Source organism: Theropithecus gelada, chromosome 12 (genome assembly GCF_003255815.1).
Source record: "Theropithecus gelada isolate Dixy chromosome 12, Tgel_1.0, whole genome shotgun sequence".
NCBI classification, from domain to species: domain Eukaryota; kingdom Metazoa; phylum Chordata; class Mammalia; order Primates; family Cercopithecidae; genus Theropithecus; species Theropithecus gelada.
Window position 1 is genome coordinate 72,176,871 of NC_037680.1, and position 18,109 is coordinate 72,194,979.

At 37.3% G+C, this 18,109-nt stretch overlaps 1 protein-coding gene across 4 annotated transcripts in view; it reads left to right on the top strand.

Annotated features, from left to right (window-relative positions):
- SLC39A10 (solute carrier family 39 member 10) overlaps nucleotides 1-18,109 on the top strand; it is an 81,773-nt gene that overhangs the window by 58,928 nt on the left and 4,736 nt on the right. For all 4 annotated transcript variants that reach the window (XM_025404216.1, XM_025404214.1, XM_025404218.1 and 1 more), the window contains 3 exons: nucleotides 1,368-1,736; nucleotides 3,005-3,085; nucleotides 13,253-13,443. In XM_025404216.1, the coding sequence (XP_025260001.1) occupies nucleotides 1,368-1,736; nucleotides 3,005-3,085; nucleotides 13,253-13,443 (641 nt within the window). The remainder of the gene's footprint in view (nucleotides 1-1,367; nucleotides 1,737-3,004; nucleotides 3,086-13,252; nucleotides 13,444-18,109) is intronic.

Sequence of the window (18,109 nt, forward strand, 5' to 3'; positions counted from 1 at the left end):
ACTAGGATTGAATTTTTACAAATAAATATAAAATAAGCAATATTGCATAGGTGTGTGCTTTCTATGACACTAATGTGACACTTGACATGTTTTCACAGTCATAGTAAGGATATCCATTTATGAAATACAAGTTCTCAATAAACTTTCCACAGCATGGGAAATAAATTTCACTTAATAAATGGGAAGTCAGAAAAATTGATGTATTTGTGTGGCTGGCAGGCATGCAATTAATGCTTTTTATGCAGAAAAGTTGCAGTGTTTGCCACTATTGCTGACAGTACTAATTATGAAAACAGTTTAACTGGGGTGGTTATACCAGCCGGTCACAGTGTGCATGTTACTAGTAAATAGGACTGAGGAGGAATATTTTGGTAAATTTCACTGGAATTTGGTCAGGCGGTCAGCACTACAGTTAGTAAATACATTTGAAAACAAGTGTCGGCCGGGCGCGGTGGCTCACGCCTGTAATCCCAGCACTTTGGGAGGCCGAGGCGGGCGGATCACAAGGTCAGGAGATGAAGACCACGGTGAAACCCCGTCTCTACTAAAAATACAAAAAAAAAAAAAATTAGCCGGGCGCGGTTGTGGGCGCCTGTAGTCCCAGCTACTCCGGAGGCTGAGGCAGGAGAATGGCGTGAACCCGGGAGGCGGAGCTTGCAGTGAGCCGAGATCGCGCCACTGCACTCCAGCCTGGGCGACAGAGCGAGACTCTGTCTCAAAAAAAAAAAAAAAAAAAGAAAACAAGTGTGAGAGTATCACAAGCCATTTACTGTCTGAAAGAATGCCTGTACATATCAGCATAGCTTTTTGGGTTTTGGCTTTTCAGACATCACAAATTGTCAGAGAACAAGGATCTGCACTTTAAGTACAATTCTGCTCTTTATCATTATTGTAACTTCTAATTTACCAGCTACAGTTAATAAAGTTCTCAGTAGGCTGCTGCAATAAGGGAGGAGGGGTCTAGAGGGAGTGATTTTTTTTTTTAAAGACGCTTTCTATCCGAAGATGAACTTTTATCGAACTTATATCTTCATGCTTTCCAATTTTTCTCCTCACTTTGCCTGCTTTTGATTTCAGTTCCCTCCCACTGACCTCATCTGGAGCATCTTTTGAATCTCCCGCCAAACCAGTTTCTTCTTTGTGTGTGTTTGTTTTGTTTTGTTTTGCTTATTTTTTTATTGGACTCCAGAAATCATTTTTCTATTAAAATGGCTTCTAAATAATTTTAGGGAAATATATTTATTTAAGATTTCTAAAAGACATTCATTTAAGAAATGTTCATTGCACTGCTATTTTGTCTAGGTTTAAATTAGCAAATATCCATGCATTTAAATGTTGATAAAGCATATCCTTTGCTGTAAATACAGGAACTGATGACTCAGTTGTTTCTGAAGATCGACTGAATGAAACTGAACTGACAGATTTAGAAGGCCAACAAGAATCCCCTCCTAAAAATTACCTTTGTATAGAAGAGGAGAAAATCATAGACCATTCTCACAGTGATGGATTACATACCATTCATGAGCATGATCTCCATGCTGCTGCACATAACCACCACGGCGAGAACAAAACTGTACTGAGGAAGCATAATCACCAGTGGCACCACAAGCATTCTCATCATTCCCATGGTCCCTGTCATTCTGGATCCGATCTGAAAGAAACAGGAATAGCTAATATAGCCTGGATGGTGATCATGGGGGACGGCATCCACAACTTCAGTGATGGGCTCGCAATTGGTAAGTGGACTGGAAACCACTGTCTCTTCTAATCTTATGGATTATAATATGTATGATTAAATTTGGCTGGAGCTTAACAAATATACTGTTATGTATCACTCTGGTCAGTTGATTTTCCCAAAGGCTACAGTTTGGTGTTCAGTTGTTACATTTGGAGGTGTAAGGGTATAATTTAGTGGGGGTTTTTTGAACATGTAAACAAATGTCTGTAGTATATTTGTTTAATAACTTGATTTCTCAAAGTACAGTTACCATATTGAAAAAGCTGCTTAACATTATATTTTCAAATGCATTTACATGTCCCTGAAAGAGAACAGTTTAATTTCAATCTTAGGTTTAATAAATTTTCCGTATCTTTGAAAAGGCAAAAAAAAAAAAAAAAAATTTACAACATTGAAAATCCATTGTACTAAATTCAAATATATTAGTATCTTGCTAAAGTAAACTGATATTACCAGTTAAAGAGAACATTAAGTGTGATCAATACATTATTTTCTTTGAGATCCAGACTCTGTTAGCACCCAGAAGTAGGCTTTGGTTTCTTTCAGAAAGCAGAGACAATGTTTTTGAATTTACAGTAACTGTTTTTTTGTTTTGTTTTGTTTTTGTTTTTTTAATAGAGACAGAGTCTAGCTATGCTTCCCAGGCTGGTCTTGAACTCCTGACCTCAAGCAATCCTTCTGCCTCAGCCTCCCAAAGTGCTAGGATTACAGGCATGAGCCACCATGTTCAGCCTATAGTAGCTGTTAATACTAAAGAATAAATAATTCTGCTTGTAGACCTAAATGCATTTATACGTCTGACCTCAGTCCTCAACACTACCAGACAAGTAATACTTTGTGCCATTTATTTTCTAGGTCTAGAAAAGTTTTGATAAGGATATTAGCCATTTAAATCCTTATAAAGATCAATGTGAGAGAGCAAGTACAATCTTAGACTTATAAGACTTAAAGTTGACCATCAAACTACTACTTTGAAGCTCGGAAAATTGTTACTATCCCTGAGATATTAGTGAGTTGGAAGGCTACAAAATAGAGAATTAAATTCAATATGGAATATTGCTTTTATTGAATAGCTATTTCTCTAGTTGTCACATACCTATTATACCCCACTATATGTTCAAAAACTATAGTGTGTAAGATAAGTGAGTCACTCATATATTAAGAAATTAATTTAGATAGGCAAAGGAAACTGCATCTGTCATTAATGAAAATGTGAAGAGTTAAGATCAGCAAAGCTCACTTGTTTTTTTTTCTTATCTTCCTCAGGTGCAGCTTTCAGTGCTGGATTGACGGGAGGAATCAGTACTTCTATAGCTGTCTTCTGTCATGAACTGCCACATGAATTAGGTAATATAACCTTAAAAATTTTACCAGATTTCATCAAATGTAAGACTTCCTTAATTGAAATTGCATTCAAATTTCAGAGATGTTCAAGCATAAAAAATGGCTGATGGCAACTATAGTGTCACTAATTGTAAGATATTTCATGATGTTAAAATATGAAAAATATGCTTCTTAAGATTGATGAAATGTTCATTTCTGTGTGGTTTCCTTTGCATTCAATAACATAGTTATGCTGTTATAATGAAGATTATAGATTATGACTGGTTCACTAAGTATAACTTTTAAAAAGAAGTATTTCTTAATTTAAATGCCACATTTTGCTGTTAATCTACTTTTATTTCATATACCATGTAGACTATATTTTTTAAAGAATCAGGGTAAAGTTTGCAATTACATAATTGAAAGTTTTCCTAGATGTACCTAAGGCAGTCTTTCTTCATAAATAATGGAAAGTTATTATTGATGTTCAAAACAGTTACCTGGATGGTTATTAAAGATAGGGTTGCATTCTTAACTCTGTTACTAACCAGCACTGAGGTTTTAGAGTAATCATTTATTTCCAAAGCTCTTATTTTATCTATGAAGTAAGAAGGTTGGATGATTTCTGTTTTCATTTTATATATTTTAATATTATAATCTTAATACCCAAAAATCTAGTATGTGTTTCTTATGTGATTTTGGTAGGATGGAGCTGAATACTCAAAAAGTAATCTTTGAAAACCTGTATTTTTATTTTTTCATTTTAAAAAATGTTTTCTTCTTTATCGATACACTTTCAACTATAGTAATCATATATATTATGTTGGACTTGATTCTTTTTTTTTCCGAATGCATTTCCCATTTGCCCTTAGAAATGAACGCTAGAAATGAGCTGCACTTTTTTTTTTTCTAAAAGAGAAATGGGTTACATTCTGCTCACTTTGATTCCCTCTCCTTATACATCCCCTATGTTTCTTTTTTTTTTTTTTTTTTTGAGACGGAGTCTTGCTCTGTCACCCAGGCTGGAGTGCAGTGGCCTGATCTCAGCTCACTGCAAGCTCCTCCTCTCGGGTTCACGCCATTCTCCTGCCTCAGCCTCCCGAGTAGCTGGGACTACAGGCACCCGCCACTTCGTCCGGCTAGTTTTTTGTATTTTTTAGTAGAGACGGGGTTTCACCGTGTTAACCAGGATGGTCTCGATCTCCCGACCTCGCGATCCGCCCGTCTCGGCCTCCCAAAGTGCTGGGATTACAGGCTTGAGCCACCGCGCCCGGCCCCCTATGTTTCTTACCTTATGTTACTTCTTATTATGTTTTAAAACTCTCCATCCCAATTACGATGAGTTAATTTAATATATGGCTTCTGCCCAGTACTCAGAAATGTGCTTTCACCACATTTTACGTATTTAGCACCTACTATTGGACACAGCACATGGCCTTTAATTTCCTCCTGTCACAGATAGTAAGTAGTGCATTGAACATCTCTAGACTTGGTACCTGTCAACTCCTCTGAGATATATACTCAGAAACAGAATTGACAGGTGTAGGGTATGCATGCTAAAGCAGTATGATTTCCAAATAGCGATACCTGAAAGTTCTTGTTGCCACAACCCTCCCAACACTTGGCATTAGCTCACTTTCTTTTTTTTTTTTTTCCTTTGAGACAGAATCTTGCTCTGCTGCCCAAGCTGGAGTGCAGTGGCATGATCTCAACTCACTTCAGCCACTGTCCCCCGGGTTCGAGTGATTCTCATGCCTCAGCCTCCCAAGTAGCTGGGACTACAGGCGTGCGCCACCACACCTGGCTCTTTTTTTTTTTTTTTTTTTTTTTTGAGACAGAGTTTTGCTCTTGTTGCCCAGGATGGAGTACAATGGTGTGATCTTGGCTCACCCCAACCTCCACCTCCCGGGTTCAAGCAATTTTCCTGCCTCAGCCTCCCGAGTAGCTGGGATTATAGGCTTGCGCCACCATGCCTGGCTAATTTTGTATTTTTAGTAGAGACGGGGTTTCTCCATGTTGGTCAGGCTGGTCTCGAACTCCCAACCTCGGGTGATCTGCCTGCCTCGGCCTCCCAGAGTCCTGGAATTACAGGCATGAGCCACTGTGCCCGGCCATAATTTTTGTATTTTTAGTAGAGACAGGGTTTCACCATGTTGGCCAGGCTGGTTTTGAACTCCTGACCTCAAGTGATCTGCCTGCCTCAGCCTCCCAAGGTGCTGAGATTACAGGTGTGAGCCACTGCACCTGGCCTTAACTTTGTTTTACCAAGGTAATGGATGTAAACCATTTCTTTTTTATTTTAGTTGGTATTTATTGGTTTACCAATTTAGTTTCTCTCCACATGCAGTAGTGCTTTGGGTTTTCCTCTTTTATAAATTAGAAAACAGTAGCTTAAGATGTAAATACTCATTCACATGCAAAATATCTGAGGGAAATGGAGATGGCATTAATTTGAAAGAAAAAAATACTAATGTCACCTTTTGAATATGCAAGGGATTTGTTCATGTGTTTTCTAATTTAATTTTTCTGAAAACTCACCTGGCTATGAAATGTCTGTCATTTGTGCGTAATTGTCTTGATTTGTAGTATTTGCTTATTTTTAATGTAACTTACCATATGATTTTCTTGAAAAATCAGTAACTTCTTACATAAAGCAGTAAAAATATGTTAGTGCATACTTGGTGCTGATTCCTTGGGGCTTGATTCTGCATGGTTTCATTTACCTTGCCAACTTCAGACAGATAATCTTATCTCTTGTTCATGCCCATTATCCTTTATCCAGACCAAGTCATCACTGCCTTTGTGGTGTTTTGCTTAGACAGTTTCCATAGTCTTTGTATCTCGGGTTTTATTCTGTTGTAGTATATCATTGCCAGATATATCTGTTTAAATGTGATATTTTCATATAATTAAAGTCTTTCAGTAACTTTCCTGACATATAAAATAGAGCTGGACTTTATTAGTCACATTTTTTTTCCTCCTGTAACAGGGTCTCCCTCTGTTGCCTAGGCTGCAGTGCAGTGGCGTGATCACGGCTCAATGCAGCCTTGACCTCCTGGGCTCAAATGATCCTCCTACCTCAGCATCCTGAGTAGTTGGGACTACAGGCAAGCACCACCATGCCCAGCTAATTTTTGTATTTTTGATAGATAGGGTGTTGTCATGTTGCCCAAGCTGGTCCTGAACTCCTGGGCTCAAGTGATCCACCTCCCTCAACCTCCTAAAGTGCTGGAATTACAGGTGTGAGCCACCATGCCCAGCTATGAGTCACGCTTTCAATGACCTTCACTTCTCTCTACCTACCTTTTTGGTGTTACCTGCAGTACATCCTGTTACATGTTTTTCATTTCAACTAAACGCAATTCACCAAATGTGTAGTGTGGGTGCCTGAATCTGTTTCTTTGTTTATACCATTCTCCTACATGGCTGGCTCAAATACTTCTGTTCCTAGTTTATCATGTTAAGAACTTTCAACTTTATTACTGTCTTTTACCTCATGCCTTGGATTACTGTTTCCTCTAAATTTTTTTGTTTGCTTTCTCGGGGTCCTTCGCCCATTTTCTTGTTAGATGCCCAATTTCTTAAACTGTAGTTTTTTAATGCATAGATACTATGTCTTATACTCTTCTCTATCACATACTGCTGTTAATCTATCACATACTGCTTTTAGTCTAACTCCACAAATCAAGGCTATCAGTTTTTATATATGAGTAACATGTTGCCTCATATTTAATCTTTCACTAAAAAAACCCACTATTTTTAGTAATAGACTTGGATAATCATGCATATACCTCCATAATGTACTAGAAAAGCCTCTGACTTTCCTTCCTGTTCATCTACCCACTACCCGATGAATGGCGTGTCAGGCTACCTCAAGTTTAAATGTGGTTTTGTCAAATTGCCCTAACCTTGAAGTATTCACTCAGACACAGAATTGAGAACAAGTTGGAGATTAAGGATGGTGACCTTCTTACCACTTCTTTTTCTGTCTGCAATTTCTCATTGAAGGCATGACACACAAGGGCTGATAACCACGTGTAGGACAAATGCATTACATACATTAATGGCTAGGTAAACCCTTGATACTCAATGCAGAGCTCTGGTAAAAAACTGGAGCGGAGAACTCTGCTTGGGCCAGGACCCCCTAGTGAGTCATTCAGACCTCAGATGTCTACCTGTTTTATCCCACAAATCAGAGGTTGAGATGTTGCTACTGCTGTGAGAGGAAATGTCAAGCCAGAGTATACTGAATTTTGCCAGAGGGAAACGAGTAGGCTTTCAGAAAAATGTGCATTTTTCCTAATGTTAAATTGACATAAACTGTACCATACTCTAGCTGGATAGGCTACTAGGGAAGAAACAGTGTAAAGAAATGGCCCAGCTTCTTCTTCTGGAGGTGACAGAAAGGCCTCTGGTCCTTGTATCTATCAACAAGTTAAGAAGTGGTCTAGGGACCATAAATAAAGGAAGTAAGAATATGATCGTTTTTGTCGATGATAGTTTTTGTCTTAAGGCACAGCAAAGGGCACTTTTGTACAATAGGACCAGGTCAGTGTTCCTACTCTGACCAGATCATCTACTCTTAGTCGGAGAGAAACAAGATGTGGAGAAAGGCATACACGGTTCTTCCTCAGAACTCCCAAGCACAGGGAAAGTCATTCCTCTGTGGGTTGAGTTAGAAGCACGGCAGATAGAGCCAGGGAGAAGTCCACTCCCCACTTTCTAGGTTAAGATGTTGAAAAGGCAGTATAGTATGTCACATTTCAGGATAATCTATTTGATCTAAAACCTAATTTTACCCTGTTACATTTTTTATTATGAATTCTTAAAACGATTCTGAGATTTCCATACTGATCTCAGACCCTTGGAGGAAAAACATGTTTTCAAATTACATTGCAATACACTGGAGACTGACCCTCAGTTGGTCAGTAATTCCAAGTTCTAGTGTTCTATTTCTGAGCAGATTGCTGTTTCTCCAGTGGTATATTCACTGAGACACATAATTGAAAATGAGTTGTTTTGGAGATTAATGATGGTTACCTTCTTACCACTTACCCCTTTTTCTCTCTGCAGTTGCTGCACGTGTGTTTTGTAGTTGTGTTTAGAAATGTGATATGTAAAAACATATCCCTAGAACCATAGAATAACATATAGTTCAGGGAGTTTGACGCTAAGAGACATGAAGAAATTGAAAGCATTTGAGGAAATAGCAAACTCACATCTCATTTTGTGTTTGCTCTCTGGTGTGGTAATGGGTTAAATTGCCTGAATTAGTAAGTCATTACTCTGTTTTCTGTGTTTGCCAAACTTATGTAGCTGAATTTAAGTTACAATACTACTTTGTCTTATCTCTTCACTTTTTTCCACCTTCCTTCAATAAGGAACTGTATAAGCATTTGAAGAATAATTTACATAAAAGCCTGTAGTAGGAGGAGGCCATCTATAGGGGATATAATATTGGGGACCATCGGGGGCAGCAGGAAGACAGCCGCTTCCAGGTTTGAACTTAGGACGGATCAACCACTTGGGTGTCGTCTGCACTCCCAGAACAGCCCCCGGGTCTTGGAGTCCACGAGGGTTTCACAAACTCCTGCCTGAATTCTGAGACTCCACAGAGAGGCTTTTGACTGTGGATAGATACAGAATTCTTCTTGTGGATGTTGGGATATGAGTGGGTCACCTTCCATTTTGACATCTTGGTCTATCACAATTTCCCAAACATTCTTCTTGATGTTGAGTAATGTGTTTCAACTTCAAGGAAATAACATTTTAATAAATAAATATAGCCATGGGGCAAGGGTTAGAAAACTTAGCTGTTGGGTACTGGGTACTATTGTGTAATATACCAGGGTGATCATTCAATCATACCCCCACACCTCAGCATCACATAATATACCTCTGTAACAATCCTGTACATGTACCTCATGCTTCTAAAATGAAAGTTGAACAAGAAAAAATATGTAGCCATATTACTAAGACTCAATTAAGAGAGGTTATAGTGTTGTACATTTTTCCTTTCCTCTCAAATTAAGGATTACATAGAAATTTAAAATGAGATTTTCATAATGTGTTAAACTGTCCGTGGGAAATTGAACATTCATTGTATAAATTTATGTAGAATTTTAACATGTATACAACCATTTTTTAAGACAAGAATAAAGAACCTTAAAATATACACGTTTTTAAAAATCCTCAATAGTGGATGTTAACAGATGTTAACATCTATAGCATTGGATCTCATTAGTTTAACAGCTTTGGCAGGCACACCTCATTCATTGTGCTAATGATATCCTTTGTCAGCAGGAAGGAAAGAATATTGATTTATCAAAAGATGAATAGATTTGCATGTTTAGTATAAATCCCTGCTGTGAGGATTCCTTTGACTTAGTTTTAAAATGTTTATACAGGTTCTTACTGAGAAGGGAAATGAGGAAAAAGGGAAAAACATGCTGATACCTTTGAGAATTTATAACTTGAGATAAGACTACAACCAAGATAGATTTGAAAATAAAATAATTCACTTGATACAAAGATAATTATACAAAAATGATTTGTATTGCTATATACTAGCAATCAACAGTTGAAAATTAAAATTTTATAATAGTATCAAAAACGTGTAATATTTAGCTTAACTCTAACAATATGTGTAGACCTACAAATCATCAATAAAAGAAACCAAAGGAGACTTCAATGAAGAGCTATACCAGGTTCAGGGACCAGAAGACTATTGTTAAGATGTTAATTTTTTCCTATAGACACAGTGAATTCTCAGTAAAAAATCCAGCAGGCTTTTTTGCAGAGATGAACAAGCTTTTTAAAAATTTTATATGGAAAGGGGAAGGAACTTAAATAGCCGTAGAATTTTGGAAAAGGGCAGCCAAGTTGATTTAAGATTTACTATAAAGCCACGGTAATCAAAACAGTTGGAATTGGTGAAAGAGTAGACACATAAATCAGTGGAACAAAGCAAAGAGTCCTCATATATATGGCAATTTATTTTCAACAGAAATACAAAGAAAATTCCATGTTGAAAGGATGGGATAGTATTTTCAACAAATGGCACTGTAACAATTGGACATCTACGTGCAATTAAAAAAAAAGGAAGAAAGAAAAATACCTTTGACCCATATCTCACTATAGAAAAAAAAAATGAACTCAAAATAGGTAATCTAAATGGAGACTCTTAAAAATAGAAGAAAATATAGAATATCTCTGTGTCTTTGGGTTAGGCAAAGTATTCTTAGATACAGCACTAACAGCTTGCACCATTAAGGAAAATAGTCATAAAATACACTTCTTACAAATTAAAAACTCTTCACAAAAGACAGTTAACAAAAAGGCAAGCCACAAACTGGGACAAAATATTTGGACAATACATACCTGACAGAAGACTTCAATCACAGGAAAACAAACAGCCCAACAAAATAAAATAGACAAAAAGACTTGAACAACATTTCACTGAAGAAAGTATACAGATGAGATTTTAGATGCTGGATTTCAAATTATGGGCTGACTAGGATGTGGAACAGCTAGAGCTCCTATAGATTGCTGGCGGGGATGCAATTTCTTATAAAATTAGAAATATGCTTAACTGTATGGCCCAGTGACCCCACTTAATAGGTGTCTGGCCAAGAGAAACAAAAACTTATGTTGACACAAAAGGCCTGTTTATGAATGTGTGCAGTGTCTTTTGCCATAATTACCAAAAACTGTAAACAACCTAAATGTTCTTTGCTGATGAATGTAGATAAATAAACTGTGGTTCATCTGTGGAATACTACTGAGCAATAAAATAATTTTCTGATATACACAGTAACACGAATGAGTCTTACATGCATTATTCTAAGTGAACAAAATCTAAACTTGAAAGACTACATACTGTGTGCTTCTATTTAGATGATGTTCTGGTAAAGGCAAAATCATAGGAACAGAAAGCAGATTGTTGTTTGCCTAAGGGCGAGTGGCCTAACAAAATTTTGGAAGGGTAATTAAACAGTTCTAGAGTTTAATGGTGTTTATAGCTATAGGGTGTATGTGTTTGTCCAAATTCATAGAAGTCTACATTTTTTAAAAATGAAATAATTGTGTAATTATACCATAATTTTTAAAAGTATTAAATGAAAATAGTTCGCCTTGAATCTTGATTAGTTAATTCATGCTGTTTGGTTGTTACTTAGGAAGGAACTAAACCATCTTGCTATCCAGTAATATTAGAGAAGGCAACAAAGTTGATGTATTTTGTACCCATGACACCGTTGTTCATTGAGTATTAAATAATGCTCATTTTTAAATGCATTACTAAATTATAAAAGAAAGCAATGCATTTTGTAACCTAAAAGACACTTCTGTAGTCTGTTTTATATAACCTGCTAAATGAAATTGCCTCTCTAGCACAGTTGGTGTGTGATTTATTGAAAACAAGGAGAAGAAATTTGTTAGGGAAGTTAGGGAGCTCTTTCCACAGAGAAAAAGCTGAGAAAGACTGGAGAAAATTAAACAGAACTCCAGGAGAGAGAAGAGATAAAAGATGATATTAAATCCAGGTCTCAGCAGGAGAATTAACGTATTTAGGATCAGAGGAGAAAAGATGTAAGGAGAATAGCATTAGGTGAAAACTGGACAATTACAACTTAGAAACCATTGGTAAATAATCTCCTTAGGTACATTATCTTAACTTTCCAAAATGACGCCGCAGTGTTTACTTTGTAGCAATTTGTTGGAAGGTAGAAATATACCTTGCAGTAATTTCTTTATTGTTAACTTCTCCTTGTTGTAGACTATGACCTTGTAACCATGAGAGGTATAGAAGAACAGATCATGTATCTTTAGATACGTAGCTGTTAAGATCCTTTCTTAAGGGAAAGAAACAAACCCAGTCAGTATTCTGTATAGCACCTTGCATATGCTGAGTGTTCAATAATTGATTAGATGTTTGTTCATGTAGTAAGTGAAACGAAATTATTACAGTAAGTAAAGCTAATAATGGGTTTTTTTCTTTCATACCTCTTCAAGGTGGAACAAGCTATTGCTTTTGACCCATTAGCTTCAATACTGTTGTCTCTAGCATCATTTTGCCCTTCTACTGACACTTCTCTGAGCAATATTTTTTTTCCCCTAATGTTTCAAGTTCATTTTTTTTCATAGGCAGGAGTCAAGCTTGCAGATAATGTTCCAGCTTTAGACAGATGAATAAGAAAAGTGCCTTTCTTCTTATTTAGAGGGAGGGGGTGGCGGGAGGAGAGTCCATTGAGGATCCTTAGAAAAAGCATTTCAGTATTTTCCCTTCTGTGAGTTTTTGTCTTACATCAGCTCTGTGGTTATGGATGATTTCAGAGTTACCAGTGTCACCATTCTTCATCATCACAGTTAGAAACAGACTTTGGAGCATGGCTTAATAAGAACCTGGTATTTGCTCTGTTTTCAGCATTGTTGATGCTCTTCGGAGCCTCAGCCAAACATTTATGTGCATCATTGTAGAAGCATGGAAAAGTGGTAGGAAGTGGTAGGAAGTGGCTCTTTATTCTTACTACATTTTTAGAATTTTCAGGATGAAAGTTTAATTTTTCTTTCTGGGGAAAAAAAAATAAATGTAACCATAGCATAAAATATACTTAAAGCACCTGTTATCTCTGTTCTTCCTTAGGCCATTTCCCTTTGAAGAAAGGGTAGAAGTTCAAGCAGGGAGGTCTTGATTGTTGGTTACAAGAAAAGCGGTGACTGTGTTTTTTTCTTTTGTAAAAATTTTACATTTAAGTTATACAGTAGAATTGACTTTTTGTGAGTACAGTTCTTTGAATTTTAACATATATATAGATTTCTGTAATCACTGCCACCATCAGCATCAGAGTAGCTTTGTCACCCCCAACAACCCCGGTCCTGTGCTCTTCCTTTAGAGTCAGCTTTCCACCATCCCCTGGTAACCACTAATTGTTCTTTATTATTACCGTTTTGTCTGTTTCAGAATAGATATATAACCTTTCGGATGGTCCTCTTTCAGTATTATGCCTTTGAGATTCATCCAAGTTTTTGCATGCATTATGGTTTTATAAGTAAAATATTTTATATATCACATAAGGTATTTTTATTAAAAGTGTGTATCTTTTTTGTGCTGATTTTAGTCGTTTTTCTCCATTCAGATTTGTGTTGTAAATCCTGTGGTTTTAAAGCATTCCCATTGTTTCTTAATTGCAGGTGATTTTGCAGTTCTTCTTAAAGCAGGCATGACTGTAAAGCAAGCAATTGTATACAACCTCCTCTCTGCCATGATGGCTTACATAGGCATGCTCATAGGCACAGCTGTTGGTCAGTATGCCAATAACATCACACTTTGGATCTTTGCAGTCACTGCAGGCATGTTCCTCTATGTAGCCTTGGTGGATATGGTAAGATTTTTTTTTTTTTTTTGGTGGTACTAAATCTGCAAATGAAAGAAATCCTTGGAAGTGGTTTGAAGCCAAACTATTTTTAAAAATATAACTCATTTTAGAGGCATAATATCCTAAATAATCTCTTAAGGAAAGACATTTATTTAAGTAGAAGGTTTCCTTTTATGGAAACCAGTTGAGTTGCTGAAAATGTCTGTCCAAATGATGTTACTATTTAAATAATCATTAGTAGTAGAGTTATAATTACAGAATTATTATACTACTTTGAAGACTTTTTGTAATACTGGGGTAAAAGTGTTTTATTTTTGTTAGCAAAATTAATTTTTTGAGCTTGTTTTGTGGCAAACAGGAGAGAAGTACTATTCCTGTTAGGTAAGCCAATCTTCTGGAAGGAAGTGGTATGTATTCCATAGGGTTTATATAATTTCTCTTATTTCTAAATTTAGCTTAAAGTTAAATGTAAATTCTAACAATTTATTTTGATTCCACTTTAATACCCCAAATATGTTTGTATATTTATAGAACTAGCAATTAGGTTTTTTTGTTTGTTTGACCAGATATGATGTTTACTTTTTTTTTTCTGGTAAGATCATCACAGTCTTATTTCAAAACTATGCAGCCATTTCTTTTTTCTTTTTACAAGATAGGGTCTTGCTCTGTTGCCCAGTCTGGAGTACAATGGCATGGATATGGCTCCCTGCAGCCTTGACCTCCTGGGCTCAAGCAGTTCTCCTGCCTCAGCCCCTGAGTAGCTAGGACTATACGTGACTGCCACCACAGCCAGCAAAAAAAAAAAAAAAAAAAAAAAAAAAGTGTATATATATGTGTGTGTGTGTGTGTGTGTGTATATATATATTTATTTATTTATTTATTTATACAGATAGGGTCTTGCTATGTTGACCAGGCTGGTCTCAAACTCCTGGACTCAAGCATTCCTCCTGCTTCAGCCTCTCAAAGTGCTGGGATTACAAGTGTGAGCCACCACACCCAGCCCAGCCTAAATTTTTAATCACAGAATTAATGCCTGTTTATCGTAGGTTTCGAAAATGTAAACAATTGTTTCTTTTTGTTTACAAAATTACCTAGGAATAGTCATCTTCCCTGCTGACTTTTAATATCTCATTTTTTTCCTGTTCTCACCCTCGGCTGATAACCTTGCTTCTGATTTCATGGGGAACACTGAAACCATCAATCCACAAGTTCTCATCATCACTTCTGCTTATCTTGCTGTATCTATGCCCATTTACATTCTTTCCTGTTACCAAAAGGAAACTTCTTAGCTGGTGCTCCTGCAAACTGTTCCCTAGAACTGATCCCCTTTTGCTAACTCCCTTAAATTCTCCTTTCTCTTTCCCACATCATTTCCCCCCTTCTGCTGGATTATTTCTATTAGCCTATAAGCCTCATATTACTTCTCCTTTCTTAAAAAGTTTGGGGACCTCTCTTAGTTCCAACTTCCCCTTCAGCTGTCACCCTATTGCTGCTCTCTTTTAGAACATTTTCATTGGTTTGGTTTGTTTGGTTGGTTTTGTTTTGGGTTATTTTTTGAGACAGGGTCTCACTCTGTTACCCAGACTGGAATGCAATGGTGCAATCATAGCTCATTGCAGCCTCGACTCCCCAGGTTCAAGTGATCCTCCTGCCTCTACCTCCTGAGTAACTGGGACCACAGGTGCACACCACCATGCCTAATTTTTTTTTTTTTTTTAGACATGGAGTCTCACTATCTTGCCCAGGCTGGTCTTGAATGCCTGGCCTCAAACAATGCTCCAGCCTCAGCCTTCCAAAGTGCTGAGATTATAGGTATAAGCCAACATGCCATGCCCATTGTTTATTTTTAAATTTTTCTCTGTTTTTGAGCCAAACCTAATGAGGTTTTCCCCCTGACTTTTCTGCCAGAACTGCTTTTGTCAAATTAACCATTGACCATGGGATCGCTAAGTCTACTAGTCATTTTCCAGTCTTCATTTTTCTTGTCATAACAGCAGAACTTGACAGTTGGTCATTCTCTTTTCTTTGAAATGCTTTTATGTCAGTAGGCTTATGTTTGTTTGTTTGTTTGTTTATTTGTTGTGAGACAGTCTTGCTATGCTGCCCAGGCTGGAGTGTAGTGGCATGATCTCAGCTCCCTACAACCTCTACCTCCTGGGTTCAGCGATTTTCCTGCCCCAGCCACCCAAGTAGGGGCGATGACAGGCATGTGCCATCACGCCCAGTCTTTTGTCAGTAGGTTTCTATAACACCACAATTTCCTGGCCTTTTCTCCACCTTGCTGGCTTTTCTCAGACTCTATACTGGATCCTCCTCTTCTCCCCCTGCATCTAAATGTTGGCAAAAGACATAAGTAATTTTATCTAATTTCCTGGCTTTAAATATTTATTGGCTGATGATTCCTAAATTCGTATCTTTAGTATAGGCCTTTCCTTTAACTCCAGACTAATCCAAGTGTACTTGAATGTCTACAAGGCATTGTGCACTTGGCATGTTCAGAACAGCTCTTGACATTGCCAGCACTACTCCTTGACCAGCCTGTTTTGTAGAATTCTCTATCTCAGAAATGATGATACTTCTGTTCTTCTAGTTGCTCAAAAAACCTGAGTGTTATCCTTTGACTCAACTTTTTGCCCTCCCACATCTTGTTTGCCAGAAAGCCCTGAGACCTCTTTCGCCTAACCACCTGTACCCTCATCATTTTCATCCAAGCCACCACCATCTTTCTCTTTTTAACTGCTCTCCCTGCTCTGCCCTTGCCCTGCCTTCCAACTCTGTATCAGCTCAACTAGAGTGATCCTTTTAAGTCATAGATCACATCATCCCATTTGTATGCTTCACATTGTGGTTTTTCATCCCATTCAGGGTAAAAGTCCTAAAGTTCTTTCTTTGACTTGCAAAGTTTTTCATCATCCTTGAACATTTCCACTCCCTTGTCCTCCTCAGTTTTCCTATCCTTAAATTCAAATCCTCCCACTCTCCCCAAGGGACACTTTGCATCAGGGCTGTGGCACCTGCTGATCACCCCTCCGGAATAGTTTTCCTGCAGACATCCTCATGGCTAGCTCCTGCTTAGGAGGCATCTTATCTAAAATTTAAATCTCCCCTTCAACATTTCATATCCTCTATCCCTGCTTTACTTTTTCTCCATTGTACGTGTATCTCAACCTATTAACGCCATTTTACTTATTTATTGTGTTCCTTGTCTTCCCCACTAAGATGTCAGCCCTGGGAGGACAGGCATTTTTATTTTTGTCTTACTTTATATACTACTGGAAATTTAGTTTATAGTTAGTATTCCCTTTCATCTGTAACACTAGAAATTTACAGATACAAGAAGAATGAGTCTTTACAGAAAGGATTTATAGTTTAACGCAGAAGAAAAGTAGTCATTAATTACAGTTATTTTCATACATGTTATGATAGAGTTTTGCACCATGTTTGTGGAACTACAGAGAGGCCGGCAAAAAAGATGGGGAATAGAAAGTTTTTCTGTCAAAAAATCCGAGCTGAGTTCTAAAGAATGGAGTTTATTAGAAGCAAGGGGAAGGGTCGTATGAGGAAGCTGAATGATTTATAACATCATTCCTTTGAACAGTAAGTCTGTAGCTAGGACTATATTCTGAGGAAATAACATGACTACTCCTGATAAACAAACAAATATAAAACCTCACTACTTGGTTCTTTGCAGTAGTATTTATAATGTCATAATTATATTGGAAACACTCTAAATGTTCAAGAGAAAGGGAAGAAACTATCCACATATATTTTGTGAGATTTTAATGACACAGAAATTGGGTATTTTCTAATGTTAAAGTAGGAAAAAATGGATCCACATTGTCATCAGGTAGGTGTTGGCCATATCCTGACAGTCACACAACATGCCATACCAAAAAGATGGGAGTTTATCTTGTAAACTTTGGAGAGCCATTAAAAAGTGTAAGCAGTAGAGTGACATGATCACATTTTTGTTTCAGAAAGACCACTTTGGCTCTGTGGAGGAAGACTTTTATTGATTTAAAGCCATTCAATAAGATATCAACAGTACCAGAAGTTTTAGTTTGAGATACCTATAGGATATCCAGGTAGAAGTATCCAGTTGTAGAGGACTTTGAGTGGTGCTGTTTATCAATCAGTATTGAAGCATTTTTGTATAATATTTTAAACAAGTATGGCCATACCCATAGGTGTTGATTGACTCTTAGCTGTGGTTGTGACAAACAGTGTGGGTGTTGACATTCAGGTTAGAATTAAATGTGGCAAAGCTATAGTTCCTATTCTAGTTGGTATGTATATCTATCTAGTGGGCATATTTCTGTAAAACATCCTGCATATTGTTTATGCTTAAGTATTTAAGGAAAGTCATAATGAAAAATCTTTGTAACAATAAAAACTTGGGGGAAGGAGGAGAAAGGATAGAATAAAATAGTCTTCTTACTAGAACCATATGTAGGAAGCTGTCAGTTTGAAGGGCCAGATAGTAAATGGTTTAGGCTTTGGGGACCATATGGTTTCTGTCACAGTTATTCAGCTCTGCCATTGTAGTGAGTGGTTCCTGTGACAGCGCCTCTGCTGTTGTAGCACAAAGGCTGCCACAGACAATGTGTAAATGAATAGGCATGGCCAGATTCAGTATGGTTTGCCAACTCTTAGACCATTAGTTGATTTGATA